The sequence below is a fragment of the Malania oleifera genome, chromosome 7, assembly GCF_029873635.1.
Source record: "Malania oleifera isolate guangnan ecotype guangnan chromosome 7, ASM2987363v1, whole genome shotgun sequence".
In the NCBI taxonomy this organism is placed as follows: domain Eukaryota; kingdom Viridiplantae; phylum Streptophyta; class Magnoliopsida; order Santalales; family Ximeniaceae; genus Malania; species Malania oleifera.
The window spans coordinates 73,449,826-73,471,740 of NC_080423.1; the positions used below are offsets into that span (position 1 = coordinate 73,449,826).

Below are 21,915 nucleotides of genomic sequence, written 5' to 3' on the forward strand. Positions count from 1 at the left end.
CTGGTATGGTCCTTGGGATGGTGGTGATAGAGGACAACAGCGCCGTGGCTGGAATATGCTGGTGGAGAGTGGGCTGTCCGCAGGTTGCAGAGGAGAACTCGGCTGAGGGTGGCTTCTGCTGTGTGTGGCTCTCGGGCTGGTGCTGTGCTGGAGTCACCGGAATAGGAGTTGCAGCAGAGGGGTTGCAGAGGGGAGGCTGTGAAGGTGCTGGGCTTAGGAAAAGAAAAATAAAAATAGAAACAGAGAGAGAGAGGATGAGAATAAAACAAGGTAAAGAGAAGGAGAAGAAGAAGAAGAAGAAGAGATGAAGAAGGGGAAGATGGAGAGCAGCCCGCAGGGCTGTTCAGGAAAGAAGGGAGAGAAGAAGAAGAATTTAAAAGAGATTGGGGGAAGCCCTAGACCCGGTTTAGCCAACACGACCCGACAACTTGAGGCCGGGTCACATTTTTGCTCTCTGTTCACCGCAATATTTGACCCTTCTGAAGCCAGTTTCTCACAAAACTTAAAACACGAAAGTTGTAGATAATCCTTTCCTCTTTCTCCAGAAATTTGAATCGCCTCGATTGGAGTTCGGACGGAAAAGTTATGCATGAAATACGAATAGGTGCCAGTTTTGGTTCCCGGCACTTTTCCTGCGATAAAAAATTATCAAAAACTCATAAATTGCACAATAAAACTCAAGAATGATAATTTCGGCACTTTATTAAAATATTGGACAAATTTGGACATTTAATTAAAAATATAAGCCGTAAAGACCGGATCAAAGTACCTAATTACGCAGTTTTGACGCGTAATCAGCCAAAGAAAATTTTAGAACATATTTTAAATAATCATATGATTGAATAATTTAAAAATTAAATAAATCCATTTATTTGTCTATGGAAAGTTAGCTTCGTAATTTTTATTATTAAATAAAAGATCAACGTTTACAATGCACAACCAATGAATCTACTAAAACCACTAACTGAATTGGCACCTCAAACTCAATTCTTTTGTTAAATAATTATAGTTATGCAATGGGAAATTAATCATGCCTTTTTTTTATTTGTTTTGGAAAGACAGTTAATCATGATTTACTTATGTTATCTAGTGTATGAGGTCTTGCTGCTTTATTGGGTTAGTCTATGAATGACAGTGGTTGACTCAGTCTACCTCATAATTTCTCCTTGAATATGAGTGAAAGTCCTTTATACAATTAAAAACCCTATGCACCCATTAATCTTGTTCCTTTACCACCACCACCACCACCAACAACAAAACCAAGCCTTAGTCCCGCTAAGTGGGGTCGGCTATATGAATTATTTTCCGCCAATTTATGCGATCATGGACCATTTCTTTTGATAGATTCAAGGATATTAAATCCTTACTCACTATCTCCTCCCAAGTTATTTTAGGTTTACCTTTACCTCTTCTACTGCCCCCCACAGTAACTAAGTCACTCTTCCTCACAGGTGCACTATAAAGCCTACGTTGCAAGTGTCCATACCATCTGAGTAGTCCCTCTCTTATGTTATCTTCTATAGGAGCTACACCTAACTTACCACGAATATGTTCATTCCTTAATTTATCTTTCAATGTTATACCACTCATTTATCTAAGCATTCTCATCTTGTCAACTTTTACTTTTTGGATATTATGCTTCTTCGTCGCCCAACATTCCGATCTATATAGCATAGCTGGTCTTATAGCTGTCCTATAAAACTTCCCTTTTAATTTTAAGGGTATTCTACAATCACATAGCGCACTTGAAGCACTTCTCCATTTTACCCAACCTGCTTTAACTCTATGCATTACATCATCTTTAATTTCTACTTCAGCTTGCATAATAGATCCAAGGTATCAAAATCTACTAGTGCTATTTATTTCTTCATCATCAAGTTTAACTTTGTCTCCAATATTCCTCCTATCATTATTAAAATTACATTTCATATATTCTGTTTTATTTCTACTTATCCTAAAGCCTCTAGATTCCAAAGCTTCTCTCCATAATTCTAACTTAGCCTCTACTCCGTCCTTAGTTTCGTCAATTAATACAATATCATCTACAAACAACATACACCATGGAACCTCCTTTTGAATACTCTTAGTCAATTGGTCCATCACTAAAGCAAAAAGATAAAGACTCAAAGCAGATCCTTGATGTACACCTATGGTAATTGGAAATTCTCTAGTTTCTCCATCTATAGTCCTTACACTAGTCATTACTCCATCGTACATATCCTTAATGACATCGGTATAACTACAGCATACACCCTTTTTTTTCTAAAACTCACCATAGAACTTCCCTAGGTATCCTATCATATGCTTTCTCAAGGTCAATAAATATCATATGCAAGTCCCTCTTCTTTTCCCTAAACTTTTCCATTAATCTTCTTAAAAGATAAATAGCTTCTGTGGTAGATCTCCCAGGCATAAAACCAAATTGATTTTCTGAGATCTTTGTTTCTAACCTTAATCTTTGTTCAACTACTCTTTCCCATAGTTTCATCGTATAACTCATAAGTTTAATTCCACGATAGTTATTACAATTTTGAATATCTCCTTTATTTTTGTGTTTCCTCCATTCATCTGACATTTTCTTAGTCTTTACAGTTGTATTAAATAAATTAGTTAACCATATAATTCCGTTATCACCCAAGCATTTCCAAACTTCAATTGGGATGTTATCTGGTCTCATAGCTTTCCCATTTTTCATATTTTTTTAGTGCAAACTTAACTTCGTTAACTCTAATTTTGCGAATAAATCTTATATTTTTAGTCTTTTCCTCATTTGACAATTCTAAGTTTAAGCCTCTTATTTAGTTTTCGTTAAACAACTTACTAAAGTAACTTCGCCATCTTTCTTTAATATCTTCTTCCTTAACCAAGACAATATCATCCTCACTTTTTATACATTTTACATTTCCTAAGTCCTTGCTCTTCCTTTCTCTACCTTTAGTAAGTTTAAATATATCTCTTTCCCCTTCTTTTGTACCTAATCTATCATACAAACTATTAAATGATCTATATTTAGTTTTACTAACAGCCCTTTTTGCATCTTTTCTTGCCTTTTTATATTTTTCAAAGTTATCTCTGTTTCTACATTTTTGCCACGTTTTATACCAAATTTTTTTTGTCTTTATGATTTTTTGTACATCTTTATCCAACCACCAACTTTCTTTGCTATTCGAGAATCTTCCCCTTGATTCACCTAAAATCTCTTTTGCTATCTTTTTAATAGAGCTAGCTAATCTATTCCAAAGTGTATTTGTATCTATCCCATCCTCTAAGGTCCAATCCCCATCTTTGATCGTTTTATCTTTAAATTTTATCATATTTTCTCCTTTTAGGTTCCACCATCTAGTTCTCCTATACTGGTTTATTTTATCCTTTTTCTTCTATTTTTTAATACATATATCTAACACTAAAACTCTATGTTGTGTGGTTAGGCTTTCACCTGAAATAACTTTACAATCCTTGCATGATAAACGATCTACCCTCCTAGTTAAAAAAAATCTATTTGATTTCTATTTTGTCCACTTTTAAAGGTTATTAAGTGTTCTTCTCTCTTTTTAAAGCAAGTATTCATTATACTAAAATCATATGACATAGTAAAGTCTAAGATCATCTTCCCAAACTCATTTTTGTCTCCATATCCATATCCTCAATGTATCCTCTCATAATTTTTATTATCTCTTCCAACGTGTCCATTCAAATCTTCTCCTGTAAATATTTTCTCAGTCCCTGGTATGCCTTGTATAATACTATCCATATATTCCCAAAATTGTCTCTTATGATTTTTTGCTAAGCCAACTTGAGGAGCATAAGCACTAATGATATTTATTATCTCTTGTCCTAATACCATCTTGATTTTTATAATTCTATCCCTTACTCTAGTTACATCCACTACGCTATCTTTTAAGTTTTTGTCTATAATAATGCCTACTTCATTTTATGTTTTTTTTTTCCAGTGTACCAAAGTTTAAATCCTGATTTATCGATTTCTCTAGCTTTCTCCCCCACCCATTTAGTTTCTTGAAGGCAAATTATATTAATTCTTCTTCTAATCATTGTATCCACAATTTCCATGCTTTTACCCATAAGTGTCCCTATATTCCAAGTTGCTAGTCTAATCCTAGTTTCCTGAACTAACGTCTTTACCTGCCCATGTCCAGAATGATGCAGGAACCCTCGCATATTTGACACCGTACCCGGGCGCCGACACGGCGCGTCGCTTCGGGGCAACAACCTAGCCCACCCTCGCCCACATTTTGCTACACCCCGGTGGTTCAAGTGCAACGCGTCGCTCGTAGGGGACGCCCCGGCAAATATTCGGTGAGGATTCATATTATTGTGATTTGACAAATTTTATGCTAGCTGTCAGCTACCTAACGCACTCTCCTCCTTAACCCTCCTCCAAAGTCTTGTTCCTTAGACCCATAAGTGGCATGCTGAGGTTAGGTCATAGACTTGCAACGAGTAGCATGGATTATAAACTGGATAATGTGCATTTGGGAAAAAAAGAAAAGAAATGAAAAGAAGCCGCAGCCTAGTCACAAAGCTCCTGCATTTTTTTTTATTGATCAGTAAAAAATGGTATGCATATGCAGGGTGATTGATTTGCTGCACCAAGCTTTTGCATATGCGGGGTCTTGGAAGGGACAGACCGTGATGGGTAGATAGTACGCATTTTTGCAAGAGGCTGTTCCCAAGTCTCAAACCTGTGACTTCCAGGTCACATGGCTACAACTACTGTTGATTTGTCTGATCATATGAAAATTAGCACTTTCAAACATTAGTCATCTGAGCATTAGTTTTGTTTTTAATAATGGACCACACACCTTAACAGGGCGCATTTCAACTTCCAGCCTTGTCTTGTAGTGCTAATACAGGTTTTACAGTTGCTCAGGTTCTTCCCATTTCTCAGCCACGGGGTCAAGCCTATTCTGGATGATGAGTTTATGGATTCTATGATGTAGGACAGGGAAAGAAAATCAAAACAGTGAGATAGAGAATTAAGAGAGTGAAGTAGAAAGAAGAAAAGAAGAAGAAGGAATAAAGGAGTAGAGGCTGTAGCAGATTAGGATAGAAATTAGAGGACAGAGCAGATTTAGAGAAGAACATAACAGAAGAGAACTGTTCAGGAAAGAAAAAGAATTAGAGACAGGCAGAACAGAGAAGAGAAGGGAGGAGGAAGAAGGAGAGGTGAGGGAGAACCTGTACACGAGAGAGAGAGAGAGAGAGAGAGAGAGAGAGAGAGAGAGAGAGATTCTGAAAATATGATAACTGTTCTAATACAAGACAAACAAACCATTTAGACACCAATGATACAACTAAAACACTGAAAGTACTTAAAATACAGGAAATAGACCTAAATTAACTCAGCTTCTAAATAATCATAAACTTTCTCAAAGTAAAATAAAACAATCCTTGCTAAAATACAAACATCCAAACTCTGAAGCTCTCCATTGGTGGTTCTCTATCAAACTCCCCTTGTTGGAGAAAACTTGATCATGAGTTTTGAAATAGCATAGTAGCTTTAATTACATGTGTGGGAACAAAGCTGAACATGTAAGAAAATCAAGTGGTGGCACGAACTGCTTTACATTATCATTGACCATTCAAGAGTATCTAGATGATCCTCCAACTGCAAATAGTATAGAAGGCTGCAATGTCCTCTGATAAAATAACAAGTCCTACTAACAAGAACTCAATTTGATATCCAAATCTTTTGGCTGCTCAAGAAAATATGCATTCAGTCCATATTCTAGAAGGATGGAAAATGCTTCATTAGATTTGGTTAAAGAAGAAGTGGAGGGAGAACATGTGAGGGATTAAGGCACATATTTATAGGATCCATGATTAAAAACTCTGGAGCAGCAAATTGTTGCTCATTCTTTTTTTGAGTGAGAAGTGGACAATTGAGGTTGAAGAGTCGGGTCATTGAAAAACATATCTCACCTAGTAGTTGGCCGCTCATCTTGAACTTCATTGCAAGTCTCAACAACCAAGTTCAGTAAAAAAATCAAGCACAATTTCTGGCCTAGAAGCAGAGACCATATTTAGGGTCTCCAAAGACAAGTCTAAGGCCCTATTTTGATAAAGAAGATTAATGGCTGATGTCAGATGATGACTAAAAAAATTATGCACTAATAATATGAAAATCAGTTATGTAGTCTCAAGACTCCATTATGCAACAATTTGCTTATCGCTTCTAATATTTGATTGTCTATCCTCAACAATTTGAGTTTTCCTCTTGAACATCTAGGGTGGAGTTATGACTACCTCCTAAACACTTAAAAATTGATTTAGTCTAACGAAACTCAATAGTAGAAGTGGCATTATGGGTGGATACTTAGAGAGATCTCTCGGATTTGAATGCCACATGTTAAGCCTCAAATAGAGTGGTGGTATGTCTTTGGTTTTGCGATTTTATTTTATTTGATAGCATCAGTTGTGCAAAATTATGCTTCCTAATTTCATCTATCAACCCTTTTTTTAACATAATCACCACTCTAGGTTCCTCACTGAGAGAGATTGAAAAATGAGGTCTTTAAATCTTAAGGTAATTATCGGTGACACTAGAAGATAGTTTCTTAAGACTACAAGTTGGTCCACTACTTGTTCCCTATAAGAATGTGGGGTATATGTCTCTCTCAAAATATATCTCATTAACCAAGTGATAACAGGAGGTTCTCCATGATTGTCCCGTGCAACTATTTGCTAATATTGCTTTTCCAAGCCAAGAAATTTTGATTTATCTAAATAGATACTCGGCGATCATGCTATCCATGCCAATTAAGAACTCCATATCATCCAACCAATCTAAGAAAAAATGAAGACTTGAACAAACATCAAAATCACAAGGACATCTAGCCATCTAGGTTCTATCAATTGTTGATATTGCCAACTAGGTCGGAACTAGATTTGTGGAATTGACTAATCATTTCTTTTAAAGGAGAGAAAATATGGACCAATGCAAGTCCAAACCAGTACTAATTAGATAAGTAACATTAAATCAATTTCTAATTCTCTAAGTAATACTAGTTTTATTCAAGAGTTGGAGGAAAGGGTGGAAAAATATGAGAATTTACTATAGACAGAGTACTCAGAATTAGTTGAAGAAAAGTTTCTTGTTTCTAAGGCTAAATTGGAGGTTTGGTATAAAAGGGAAGAGGCTAGGTTGGTGCAACAAGCAAAGATGAAATGGTTGATTGATGGTGATCAGAATTCAAAGTTTTTTCATGTTGTGATTACGCAAAAAAGGCGTAACTCTTGTGTAAATTCAATGGTGCTTCCTGATGGTTTGGTGTTGGAAAATATGCAGATGGTCCATGATGAGGCTGTGAAGTATTTTGAGCAATTCTTGAGGCAAAATAGTTCAGTGCAAAGGTTAAATCTGGACGGTATTATCCATCCGGTGGTTTTTGAGGAGTCTATAGGTCAGTTGAGGGAAGATCCGACTGAGGAGGAGGTTTATGAAGCTATTTCTTCTATTTCTGTGAATAGTAGCCCGGGACCGGATGGGTTTGGGTTTTCTTTCTATATTACCTATTGGAAGATTATTAAAAATGATGTGATGGATGCGGTAAGAGAATTCTTCAGAGGTGATATGTTGTCTCGGTATTTTTATTCCTCTTACATAGTGCTTATTCCTAAAAGTAAAGGATCCTTAGTCTTTTGATAAATTTCGGCCGATAAGCTTTTGTGACGTAATCTATAAAATTTTCTTCAAAATCCTTGTTGGTAAGCTTTCGTTGGTGATAGGTGATTTAATATCTTTAGAACAAGGTTCTTTTGTGAAAGGGAGGAGTATTTTTGAAAATATAACGCTTGCTCAAGAGATGACAAAATTACTACATAGGCGGGTGAGAGGAGGTAATATAATGCTAAAGCTTGATATGTGCAAAGCGTATGATCGAGTGGAGTGGTAGGTGGTAGATCAGATTTTCCATGCTCTTGGTTTTCCAGATTGGTTTTGTAAGTTGATTCAAAATTGTATTTCTACTCCATGGTTTTCTGTCATGATGCATGACACTTATAGAGGTTTCTTCAAGTCAAAAAGGGGCTTAAGTCAAGGGGATCCGTTGTCGCCGTATATTTTCATCATCATGGAAGAAGTTCTTTCTAAATTAATTCAAAAAAAGTTGTCTGAGAAGTGGATTTTACTGTTTGCACATTCGTGTGGTGCACCTATTATATCGCATTTAATGTATGCGGATGATGATGTTATATTTACTAATGCTGGAAAAAAATTTGTTAGACAGATAAAGGAGGTGATTAAAAAGAGTATGAAAACTGGACTGGCCAAAGGATGAATAAAGATAAATCAGCTATTTTTTTCTCAAAGAAGTTGGGTGTTCAGAGGAAGGGAGAAATTCTTCAAGAGACTGGTTTTATTGAAAGTAAATTTCCTTTTACGTATTTGGGTGTGCCGATAGTGGATGGTAAATTGAAGGGCTGTCATTTTGACCCTTTAATTCAAAAAATCAATAAGAGAGTTGAGGGCTAAAAAAGTAGACTGTTGTCTCAAGGAGGTCGTCTAGTTTTGTTGAGACGTGTTTTCGATTGCATCTGTTAGCTGTTCTAAATGTCCCAAAATTAGTGATAAAAAAGATATAAGGTATGTTTGCTTCTTTTTTGTGGGGTTTTAAGGATGGAAAAGAAAAAATGAAATGGAGGACGTGGAAGAAATTGTGTGTTCCTATGGAGGAGGGGGGCATAGGAGTAAGGGACATTTCGGAAGTGCAACGGTCTTTACTCATGAAGTTTGGTTGACATTTTTTAACACAAAATTCTTTATGGGCTAGGTTTTTTAAAGCTAAATATGTGAAAGAAGGACATATTGCTCTTTGCGGACCTTATCAATCAGATTCTTCCTTTTAGAGGAAAGTTCTGCAGGGTATGCTTGATCTGTTAAGTAAATCTAAGTGGAAGGTTAGAGAATGAGATGTAAAATTGTGGTATCATAAGTTTCTAGATTCGGGATCTTTGTTTGCAGATTGTCCAGATGGTACACATTCACATATTAGATTTAAAGATATGATTATCAATAATGCGTGGGATGTGGAAAATTTGCAGAGGATTCTGGGGTATAATAAAGCGGAAGAAGTGATGGAAAAGGTGGGAAATCTTAGAAACTCTTCGGATGTTATGGCTCCCGGAAAAGGATGGTTGCTTTAATACAAAGTCCGCATGGGATGTTATCAGAGTTAGAGCTCCAAAGTTTGATTGGGCAAAGTGGGTTTGGAATAAATGGTTACAGAAGAAAATTGTTATCTGCATGTGGAATGCCACTTTTGAGTGCTTAAGCGTGGATGAAAAGGTGAGAAGGGTGGGGGTTTCACTTGCTTCGGCGTGTAATTATTGTGAGATGAGGCAGCCAAAAGATATGGAGCATGTGTTAAATAAGGGAGACCTTACTACTAAGGTTTGGAGGAAGGTTTCAGTGGAGGTAGGTGTTCCTTTCCTTAGACAATAAAGTTGGAAAGAAAGAGTACAAATGTGGTTTAATAGGGCGTCCAGATTTTTTCAATTGGGATCATTGATGGGTTTGATTCCTTGTTTAATAGTTTGAAGGCTGTGAAGAAGGAGATGTGTGACTAGAATGGAGGGGAAATTGGAGAGTAGTACAAATGTGTGGCTGTCCATTAAGTATTGGGTGGGGGTTTTGAGCAGGAACATGATAGGTTTGACTCAGTTAAAGGATGCTGATTTTCGGATATTGCAGAATTTGGAAGTGCAAATTGTGAATAAAAGAATTTAAACTGTGCAATGTGTGAGATGGCTAAAACCGAGATAAGGGAGGTTGAAACTAAATTTGGACGGGAGCAGCTTAGGGAACCCAGGGCCGGCGGGTGGTGGTGGCATCCTTAGAGACCATACAGGTTCTTTTGTTTTTGGTTTTTCAAAATATTTTGGTTCTTGTTCAAATAATAAAGCTGAATTGAGAGCTATGTTGGAGGAAATAAAGATTTGCAAACATTTGAGTCATACTAGTATTGATATTGAATGTGATTCGAATATTGTAGTAAATTAGATAAGATCCAGTAGGTGCTCCTTATGGTATTTGTGGGATTTTTGGGAGCAGCTTATTGGTTTATTGGAGGGAGTAGACTTTTCAATAAAGCATTGGTATAGAGAAGGGAACAAAGTGGCAGATGCTTTGGCTCGACAAGGTGCTATGGGGAGGAATAGTTTGTTTACAAATAGTAGTCAACTCTTTAGAGTTATCAATGGGTTGTATAAACTGGAGAAGATGGGTACGGCTTATATGAGGTATGTTTAGCTGATTTCCTGTTGGTTTTGGTTTATGCTTTATGTTGTTTATCTTTTGTTTGTTTTGTTGAGTGAGTTTTGTTTTGTAGGTCGTTGTTTTGTTTTGTTTTGATTGGACTTGTATCTCGGTTTTTGGATAGATGTTGGAGTTGTTTTTTTGGGAGGCCTTTAATGTTTTGTCTTTTGTTTCTCCCATTGATTGTCTTGTAACCACGGTATTCCTCCACCAAAAGTGAGCGTTTATCAATTAATAAATGGAGGTGCTGCCCTTCTTTAAAAAAAAAAGTACTGTCCGCTTATGCACGTTATGAAAGGGTCCTCGTGCTGACTTTGTAGTTTTATGAGATTCTTCAAATCACTTCAATTTCTCTCAGATGCTCCAAGAAAACTCCACAAATAGACTTGAAAAGGATGCTAGCACACTGAATTCATCCTCCAATAGTTTGTATTAAACAATTGATGATGGATTTCTTCAGACCACCTTCAAAAAATCTTGCCAAGGAAAACTAATTTGTTGCAAAAATTTCAAAATACTGCAGCTGGGCCTCAATCTGAATGTTGGCAGGCCCTTCAAAATGCTGAAATTTGCATTGACAGTCCATGATCTTGTAGAGTATGGATTATGGATCAAATAATCAAGATATCTTAAAGCCAAGTCAAAATATTGCACAAAAACCAAAATATCATAGCTAAACTCCAATTCTCACAATTTTGGATAATGAATCAGTCTCTGGAACTGTTCCACAAAAGTGCATTGCATGCGCGTGCAGCGCATGGAGGCTTCTCTGGCTATGACTTCCGGCTGGCAGTGGACGAGGGGGTGGTGATTTCGGTTATAGTGGCACTGTGCCAAGAAAAGGTCAAGGAGTTGGGATATTAGAGGGGGTCGTCTGGGAAATGTTTGGCTGTTGTGTGGGGGTTCGCCGGTGTCTGAAGCTGATGAAATTTCATAGGCGGGCCTTTCAGTAGCTTCTGTTTTCGATGGCGTGGGTGGTGTCATGAGAATCTTCCAGGAAAGGGATGTTTAAAAACTAAGTGGACAGTGCTTTAGTTTCTGTGGCTTTTTCCTTCGATTGCTGAACTTTGAATGCTTCATAGGTGGTGTTTTGAATTTTTGTTTTGGATGATTCTTGAAAAGAGAGTAAGATTAGGGATGAATCAAAATTTGCTCTTAATACCAAATTGATGTAGGACAGGAACAGAAATTCAGAAGCAGAGAGGGGAAGGAAGGAGGAGGAGAACAGATTAGAACAAAAATTAGAGAGAGAGAAGTTGCAGAACAAAGGAGAGGGAGAAGGAGGAAAAGGAGCAGCAGCAGGAGTACGAGAACAGATTAGGACAGAAATTATAGATAGAGAAGTTATAGGACCGAAACTAGAGAGAGCAGATCAGGAAGCAGAAAGTTTAGAAGCAGAAGAAAGAGGAAACAGAAGCAGGAGAAAGAAGAAGGGAAGAGGAAGATGAAGGAAGGAGAGGAGGGGTAGGCTGCATGAGAGAGAGAGAAATTGAACTGTAATTATGGAATTCAAATCTGATAGCTGTTATAATACAGTACAGACAAAATATTTGGGCACCCAGCAACGCAACCTAAACAACTGACATCAATAACGCCAACTAAAACAAATAATAACATGAAAGTACTTCCTAAACTGAAGTTCTAAATACTTAAAATTTCCCAAAATAAAATAAAATTCCAGTTTATATACTACATGGCTTACTGAGTATGGTGTTTATGAGAGTGCTTCCAAGCTGTTAAGAGTTATATTTGTAGTCACGCTCCGTTCCTTCTCCTTTCTGAGTCTGTCTCTCTCTCTCCATAAAATTCTCTTAAATTTCACTTTATCAATTCCCTCCACATACATCTGTGCCTTGCTGCTCCCTTTTGCTCTTTTACTGTTCTAGCTATATAATCTTTTTGACTGACTTGCAAATTAAAACAGGCTGGAAAAGGTGGTGAACTGACACATGATGAGACCACAATCATTGCAGGGGCACTTGAGCTCACTGAGAAAACGGCTAGTGATGCCATGACTCCCATATCCGAAACTTTTGCAGTTGATATCAATGCCAAGCTGGACAGGTGGGAGATGCTCTGGAAATTATAGTGAACTGTGTATAGGTTACTTTATATCTGTTCTTACTCTTGTTTTGATATGTTAAATTACTTTTTCTTTTACTCCAGAAAATTGATGAATTTAATTTTGGAGAATGGGCATAGCCGAGTGCCAGTATTTTATGAGCAACCTACAAACATAATTGGACTTGTTCTGGTAAGCTGTTTGTTAATTTTTTAATGAATTTCCAATGAAAATCAATTAGTTTTTGTTTCTGTTCTCCATTGAAGGATGCTCTGGTTGAAATTAAATTATGAGAAGCTGATTTCTTTATATTATAAAAAATTCAAAAGGAGTAAGGGTTTGGATCATGCTTAAAAGTTTAGTTTTCGTGCCTGCAACATCAAAATGCAAGAGCAAATATCCAAAGAAGGCAATTGGGAAAACAAGAAATGATAGTAGACCTTTTTTGATTTCTTGGTTTGGATGGAAGACCCTAGTATTAGGGATTTTGTGTTGTCAATACGGACATGACCCTGTTTGTTAAAACTTATGTTAATCAAAATAGAAATTTGGACTCGTTTACTGGGTAAAGGAGAAATTGAACTTAACCCTTTATCCATCATAGTTTTACCATGTTTCAAATGAGGGTGTCTTAGATGAATAGAAATTTATTAACCAGATTGGAGGAAAAGAAGCAATGGCAGATTTTAGAAAAGATGATTCATAAATGAAAGAAAATTCAATAGGATGTTTCAGAAAAGTTTCAAGTTTAAAGTAGACATTCTTGCTGGACCTTCAAACAGGGTGTTAAGAAAGGTGGTTTATTTATGGTCTTAACCTTCAACATTTTCCTAAAGAGTTGGCACTCTTGAATCTCAAACCTGTACAAGACAATGGCTCAAAAAAAGAGACATTCTGCTGCCAAAAAAATTTAAGTTCTTTTTTGGATAGAAATTCCCCAGTCCATGAGTGTAGAAAATTTTTAGACCCAAGGACAAAGTCCTAAATCCATGGTTGGGGGTAGGTCAGGATAATAAAATAAAATTTAATACTCAACTCCTTATTTATTTATTTATTATATTTTTTTTAAAGAGCAGTAGCAACCTGAAACTCCTTCTGAATAAGCCTTTGGACCCCTATAGGTGGCACCACACCAGGAATGGAGGCCAGCCCCCAAACCACCTTCAATTTTAGTTGAGAATGGCCCTGTACAAGATCAAACCCAAGACCATTCTATTACCTGGAGACTTGCACCCTACATGTGTTCACTGGAGCCAACTCAGGGCTATATAACACATGTTGATGGTAAGTAATGTGAGAGGAAGATAAAGTTGACACAAAACATTTAATGGAAGTTTGTTTGTTGCACGTTGAATTTAGATTTTGCATTTTGCAGATAAATAAAAAAGGTTATTTATAGCGGAGAATAAAAAACTAAGGAAAATAGTAAAAGAAAGGGAAAAAATATTAAACAAGGTGAAAACAACATTAATAAAAGTACTACATTTTATTCTGCTGTCTCCAATTTGCCATTGTCTGTCAATATAACTTGAGCATTAACCAGTGATGGGATTGTTTTACAAGGTACAAAATATATATAAAATGTGCTATGGTCAAGTTTAATAGCATCAGTAGTATAATCTCCCTCTCTCTAGGTAGGGGTGTGTATGTTTTGTATGCGTGTGTTTTAAGATAGAGTTTACTTAATTCAATTGATAGTATCTAATACATCTGTTCCTAGCCAAATTTAATAGAGGTTAGAACATAAGATACTCCATAAACTTATAATGATTTGTCGTGTTTATCAATTTGGTTTGAAAAATTGAAAGTTTAACCATAAAAATAGTCCAAATGTGTTTGTGGTTTGGAGCTTTTAGTACATAAATTGAACTTGTAACTTTATGTAGACAATCATATAATTATTTTTACAAATTTTCTAACATATGTATGTGTTTGTACATACATACACATGTTTTTTTTTGTGTGTGTGTGTGTTTCTGTGTAGAGAGAGAGAGAGAGAGAGAGAGAGAGAGAGAGAGTGTTTCTACGGGATTTGGAGACCCACACCCTTCTAGCTGTATCTGGTATAGCCAAGTCTTGAACATCAGTGGAGTATAGAGTTCTGCATTGCCAGGTAGGAATAGAAGGGAAGGAGACTAAAAGAAAAGGATTCACACACAGTCTCTCGCTATGCATGCATGCATGCACATTCTTTTAGGAAGTACTTTGAAATTGAATGCTACATCTACTTAATGCCATAATTTCTCTAGCAAAGAAGACACAAATGTCAGCTAATAATTCAGAGTGTAAAAAAGTAGAGAAAAATTGCGCCAGGGGGGTGCTGTCTTGATAAATCAATGTATGTGCACAATATGGAATTATACTTCCGTGCTTTGGTTTTTGTTTTTTGTTTTTTGTTTTTTTTTTGTTTTCCATTTTTCATGCACATATATCCAAAGTTTTGTGTGGTAATAAATGCTTGTATTAATATTCCCCCTAATTTTTTAGGTGAAGAATTTATTAACCATTCACCCAGAAGATGATGTACCTGTAAAAAGTGTCACTATTCGCCGGATTCCGAGGTATTATGTCCTCTCTGTCTCTCATGCAAACAGAAAGGAATATTCAAATTTATTCTAGAAATGTTTGAATTGTATTCTTGATATGTGCTAGACAAATTTGTGTTATTATCTCCATCATAAGTATTCTTATAGTTCTCTTTATTAAGCTCTGCATTTTCTACTGAATAAAGCAAATGTCTGCGAGGACATAGTGGTTCTGTTCTAGAAATAATTGAATTTAGTTCTTGATTTTTTCTAGACAAATTTGTGTTGTTATCTCCATCATAAGTATTGTTATAGTTCTCTTAATTAAGCTCTGCATTTCCTGCTGAATGAAGCAAATGTCTGTGAGAAAGTAGTGGTTCTGTTTACTTAATTCTGTCTTTTGCTTCTTTGTTTTGCATCTACACTATTTAGTCTTGCCTCACTGAACCTAAGTTAATTCAATATTAACTTGGACTCAAAATACAAAGCTTGGGTTGGGCAGATGAGGTTAGAGCATGGATTCTGATAATCTTTGGGCAAAAGTGTTCATGTTTAGGGAGTTAGGGTTGAGTGTTTTATCTCATTCTTTTTTCCTCTTTTTCTTTCCTGTTCTCTCAATTAAAACTGTGTCCTAGATTTTAATCCTTGTTTATATTGTTCAAGATCTCTAGTTGCAAGAGGTCCTAGGTTCTAGTCTTGTAATCTTTGTTTGTTCCCAGATTATGCTTGTTATGGTGCCTTTTGATCTGTTTGCCTTTGTGTTCCAGTCCAAGTTTAATTTTATCACCTCTTCACATGCGAGATGGTGTTGCAAGCTTGCACGTGAGAGGCAGTGTGGGATTGCTTGATATACACCACTTGGGTCAAGTCCTAACAATATAAGCTTTTGGGATTGTTGGTTATTTAGCATGGTTGACCTCTAGCCTATACTAAACAACCTAAGTTACATTCTTCATAGGAATGGTTTGGATCAATCATTTTCATTTGTATAGCTACAGTTTTTAATTCCATTTTAAATGGGTGTTTGTTCCCTGTCGACAAGGTTTTGACTGGATCATCGAAAATTTATAGAAAACTCAGTCAACATATTTTTTGTTAACTTCTAAAGGGAGCGTTGATGTTTTGATAATACCAATCTGTACACTCAAATTTTTTTGACTAATTTGTTTATAAAATGACCTGATCTGAATGAATTTATAGGAATTTCGACAAAATTTTGGCAATATTACAAACCATCTCAGGAAAAAAAATAAAGCCTTCTTTTTATTTTATCTTTATTCAAAACATTTCATTTATTTGATGGATTCATCATATATTTTCTTAATTTCACATTCAATTAAAATTTGTATGCATACATATACTTTCATTTTCAGTTAATAATTTTGCTGCAGTTTGTAATGTTGATTCAAATAATTCATTTGCAAAATATTTGAAAAATTAGAAACTAAGTATTGGCTTATAAATGAATAAATTAAAAGAATCCAATTTGAGCATTTTCGCTCAAATGTGTTTGCTGAGCATTCAATTAATAAATACATTTGCAAATCTTGTCTTACCTGAAAATACAATTTGTGGAATGAGTTCTCCTTCATGCTTCCCAAAGGAGGTCTCAACACCACCCTCAAAGACCCTTGCATTCCTTTCCCTCTAAATGATCCAGATTCCAGAATCAAGCAAGAGGGATGGCATCCCACAGCTCCTTGTTTTGTGTGCTGCCCTTACTTCCTTACTAACAAAAACTGCGCCCAGCACTGTCTCTTTCAGTTTCTATAATAAGAGCTAATATAAAATCTTTCAATCTTTGCCAGCTTTTATTTAGTAGCGCTATTATAGATAATTACAACAGCACATATATAATGACTACTTATACACACACACACACATATGCATAGTAGTAATTCTAGATGAATTTTTTTTAAAAAAAATTCACATTGAATATCTAATAATCTTAGGACTAGGAATGATAGGGTAAGGATAGAAATATTAGTGTTTAACTCTGTTGGAATTTTATGCATTATTGTGCTTAAGTAATACCTACCTCAACTTTATTAGACCTTTATGGCTAAATGAGATCTATTTGACTATGATATGTGGTTTTAATTAGTTTTGTACGTTACATTCTTTTAGGCCATATGTACATGGGTACATTTAAATATGACGTGTTAATTAGTAAATTGTATCTATATTTATTTATGCTATTAAATATGTTCCCCAGTTGTAAGTTGTTGTACTCTACACATTGTATAATTATCATTTATGTATTTTAATTTATAGCACTTTGATTCCAAATCAGCATTATTGCTTCTATTAACATTTCTTAGCAATTAATAAAAAATTGTATCTTCTAATACTAGTTTTGTGAATTTAAAAATTGAAATAAATCAAAATACTAGAACAACCACCACCACCACCACCATGGCTACCACCTCTTCTACAGCCTCTAGCATGAAATAAATCACTCTCTCACTGGAGTATTGTCATGTCAATGTTGCAAGTGCCCAAACCATCTGATCTGCCCTCCTCTTATCCTATCTCCATGATACACCTAATTTACCACAAGTCTGTTCATTCCTTACTTTATCTGAAATATATCAAAACCAAAAAAAACTTTTCATGCTTTTGAAGACTTGAAACTTCAATTGGAATCAAAACCTGCGGCACAGGGCTGCATGATGCTATTTTTCTCGCTAGGGGAAAGAATAGAGTTTTTTTTTCTCCCTTGGTTATGTGCAGAAGTAAGAAGATGGGGGTGTCTCATTTTTACTTATGTGCTGAATAAAAATTGGTATCAGATGGGCTGAAATTGCTTGTCTATGGATTGGTTGTGTGAGAGAATCAATAATCAACACTTGGAAGGATTTAAGTTGCTGACCATATGGTTTAGTAAATTTACATAAACATAAATTGTTATTAATTGTAAATTGGCTGAAAAGGATTCATGTAGCTGATCTCACTTAGTGGGACTTAAGGCTTGGTTTGTTGTTGTTTAATTGTTACGAGTTTCAACGAATCCACATAATATCAACTTATGATGCATGATTTGTATGGGGGGTGGGAGCAGTAGGAGTTGATTGGTGAATAGGCATATTTTGACCACCATTATTTTCAAAGAGACAAGAATGTTGTCAGCAGTATTATTTTTGATGATTCTGAGTGAATTCCATTCAGAAGTACTAAAGATTTGCCATATGTACTGTTGTATTGTAGCATCATTGTTTCTATGTCACTGTCTATAGGCAGCAGTTCCCTATATTAATGCATTGAATCCATCAATGGAGGAACACACTTGGAGATATTTTGTGCTGACCAACAGTATGGATCATGTTTGTAAATACTCATTGATGTGGATGTGTAAGCTATTCAAAGTTTGGGTTGGCTGTGCTTGATAAGATTTGTGTTTAGCATAAGATCAGCGCAACTTGGCAGAAGATGGGTGATAGTGATATTGAGTTCTTGCAAATGATGAATTCTGGGATAACCAATTTAGGTGAAAATGCCTGATAAAAAAGGAAAAAATAGTTTGATTGAAAACTTTTTTTGAATGGATGCATGGCAATGAGTCATATAGGTCCAGATAGTGATAGTAATGCTGAAAGTTGTTTGGAATTGATTGAGGAGATTTTATTTCAACTTTTACAGCTATGTAGAGCTCTTGTTGAGCTCTGGATCAGTTAATATATTACGTTGTCCCCTTAGAAAATGGTGATATGGAACACTTGAATTTAAAATGTGGATTGCATGTGACTTGAAATCCAATATTAAGTATTTCAACAAAATGTATAAGAAATATGTGGTGACATACTTTATTTATAGAAATTCCTAATATGCAAGATTGGATTGTCAGTGAATGAAACAAATGTGATAAGATTTTTTGGAAACAGCAAAGATTTTCAGTGATTCTTTCTGACTCCATGACATTATTGCCTCTTCATGACATTGTAGAGTGGATTTGATTTTCTAAAGGTTGACCATGTACATTAAAAGGAACCTTCCCCCACTGTCTGACATCCAATACTAGCCTGCTTCTGCATTCCTGTTCCCCTCCACTACTGTAATGATCCGTGTTCCAGGGAACTTTGTATTGATTGAACTTTTCTTTGCACGTGATTATTTTTGGTAGCTTGCTGAAAGAAATTGATGATTTGGTGCCCTATGATGAGGCCTTATTTTAGAGGGCCTTTGCATAAATACTTTTTTTCACCAATTTGATTCAGGGTAAAGAAACGCTGTTCTTGTTGTAGCTTGGAATATTTATTGGTCATAGAAATAAAAGTTTCTGACTTAGACTTCCTGGAAGAAAAATAAAAGGAGAAAATGTTGGATAAACTCTGGATAACCTTCCAAACATTCAAATATCACAAAAATCTATCACTTAAACATGTGTGTGTGTCTGTATGTGGACTCTTCAATATAGTGCACTTTGCTTTTAGCAGCATCAAATTGATTGGTGGCTATTTGTATGTTTGCAGTCTTTGGCACCAATTCCTCTAATGTGCAGTTCTTTACAGTTCTTTAGATAGTCTAGGAGCTTTCTACCATGAGCCTGAGAATCCTTGATAAGAATGCTAATGACATTCTCGAATTACTTCTGATATAAAATACAGATGATGCCCAATGTCTATATCTTTTCAAACTCAAGGGCAATGCTATTTGGTGGCTCTAAACTTACTCTAATTTGGGAGGCAGAGATATCCTTTTAGTTGAACTAACTGTTGCGATTGTATTCACTATCAATATTCTTGTTGTCTTCATGTTTTCATTTGGTGAGTATGAATATGTTTGGCCACTCAGCAGTTATAGATTGTAGAATGCGGAAACAACAGTAGATATCTGGACTTGTCTAATGTAGTAGTTTTTTACTGGGATTTAGAAATTTATTCCTTATGTTTTTAGTGTCTCCCTCTGTAAAAAAGATTTTGAACTGTTGAGATGAAATTAACATACTGAGCTCCCGGTCGAGCATCTATCACCTTCGTATAACTTAAATTTCATTTTTTGTGTGCTGTTTTTCTTTCTGGAAAATATTTTGTTCAGTGCTCATCATATTTGTGAACTGATGGGTAGATGTGTTCTTATGTTCTAGGGTTCCAGAGACTTTGCCCTTGTATGACATCTTGAATGAGTTTCAAAAAGGTCACAGCCATATGGCTGTTGTAGTGAGGCAGTACAGTAAGGCTTTGGAGCAGCCTGCAACCAAGACCCCTGCTGATGGTAAACATGAACTTCACTGTGCGTTCACCTTAAAAAGTATTTTTGCTCAGCAAAGGCTGTTCTTTTGCCCCGAATATCCTTGTGACGTGATTATTTTAAATTAATCTCTCCATTTCTTTCTCAATATTTGGTTTAGCAAGAGATGTTAGGGTAGACATTGATGGTGAAAAGAATACCCAAGAGAAGAGTTTACAAGGAAAAAGAACACTCCAGAAGTGGAAGAGTTTTCCCAATAGTGCAAGTAATTCACATAGGGGCACGTCTAGGAGTAAGAAGTGGACAAAGGACATCTACTCGGATATATTACAGATTGATGACAAACCACTTCCAAAGCTCCCAGAAGAAAAAGAAGCCGTGGGCATAATCACAATGGAAGATGTCATTGAAGAGCTGTTGCAGGTACTATTGAAAAATTCAAGCTGCTTTTAAATTTTCTAATTATCATTTTACATACGTTGTTTTGAAGATGGACTTTGATCTTGATGCTTGTTTTGGCATTATGTAGGAGGAGATCTTTGATGAGACGGATCATTATGAGGAGTCGTAGCCCTGGCTTTGCTGGAGCATAGGGTGGTGCATTACGGATGATCACAAAAAAAATTGCTTCATTTGTTTTAGAATGTAGTGTGGGACCCAGGGAGAGTGAAAATCCAACTCGAAGTTCAATGGGAGACTTGGTACAACTGTTTTTTGTATGTGTTAAGTGGTCGAGAAATGGGGAGAGAAATGTATGTTTTCTTGTATTCTGCCTTTATTGATCATTTCTGTTGAGCCGTATGAGATGGAAAACAGAGAAAAAATAGAGGGTAAAAGTTTTACATCTTGAATTGAGGGTAGAGTTGGCTCAAAGCTTGTTGCAAAATTGTGGTCTGTTAAAATTCCAAATATCTTTGTGAATAATGAGTAAATTAGGAAAGTGGGTAAATGTAGAAGATTATATATTATTCTATAGGAGATTATTTCCTTGTTTAGAATAGTTGATTGTATTATATAATGTAAGATTGGGATGTACATAATAACAAGAAATATTGAATTGAATTTTGCTCACATGGTATTAGAGCTAGGGTTTCTCAACCTTAGCTAACTATGGCCAGTGACACCGTCAATAGCAGAGGCTCGACCTCTTCTGAAAATATTGACGGCGACTCAAAGGCCACATCCTTTGGGGGTTCGAATGGGCTAGACAACACAACCTTTCCACTCAGTGAAGAAATTAAAGGGAAAAAATGTCTATGTGAGTTCAATCCATAAAATTAGTAATTGAAGGGAAAGGGAGGCTAGGTTATCTTACCAGCGAATGGAGGAAACCAGACTCTATTGACGTTGTAGCCTTGCAAAAATTGAGGTCCGAAGACACCATGGTCATTGCTTGGCTTGTCAACTTGATGCAACAGTCAATCGGGAAAATCTACTTGTTCTTGCCAACGGCAAAGGACATCTTGGACGCCATTTGTGAGACATATTCCGACGTCGAGAGTTACTTGCAGATCTTCAAGATCAAGACCCGATTGTAGCAGATGAGGCAAGGTGAGAGGGACGTTATTGAGTATTTCATGGAGATGACTCATCTTTGGCAGAAGCTCGATCTGAACATCAAAGAAGAATGGGAGTACTCCAATGATAGCACACGATACAAAAAATGACTCGAAAATGAACGAGTCTTCGAGTTCTTGGCAGGCCTCAATCGAGATCTGGACAACGTACGGAGAAGAATTCTTGGCCGATGATCTCTGCCATCAACCTGAGAGGTGTTCGTCGAAGTAAGGAGGGAGGAGAGTTGATGACGCGTGATGCTGAGGCCACAGGCAGATCATTTTGGGCCTGAAATACCAGCCCTAAATCCG

General features: G+C 36.2%; 1 protein-coding gene across 2 annotated transcripts in view; it reads left to right on the plus strand.

Annotated features, from left to right (window-relative positions):
- The window catches only part of LOC131160166 (DUF21 domain-containing protein At2g14520-like), a 79,241-nt gene extending 58,194 nt beyond the window's left edge, over positions 1-21,047 (plus strand). The window contains exons 7-12 of one of the 2 annotated variants that reach the window (XM_058115547.1): positions 12,198-12,337; positions 12,440-12,527; positions 14,823-14,896; positions 19,944-20,089; positions 20,208-20,470; positions 20,577-21,047. In XM_058115547.1, coding sequence (XP_057971530.1) covers positions 12,198-12,337; positions 12,440-12,527; positions 14,823-14,896; positions 19,944-20,089; positions 20,208-20,470; positions 20,577-20,618 — 753 coding nt within the window. In that variant the 3' untranslated portion in view covers positions 20,619-21,047. The remainder of the gene's footprint in view (positions 1-12,197; positions 12,338-12,439; positions 12,528-14,822; positions 14,897-19,943; positions 20,090-20,207; positions 20,471-20,576) is intronic. The other variant, XM_058115548.1, reaches the window with a different exon arrangement.
- The last annotated feature ends 868 nt before the right edge of the window (positions 21,048-21,915 follow it).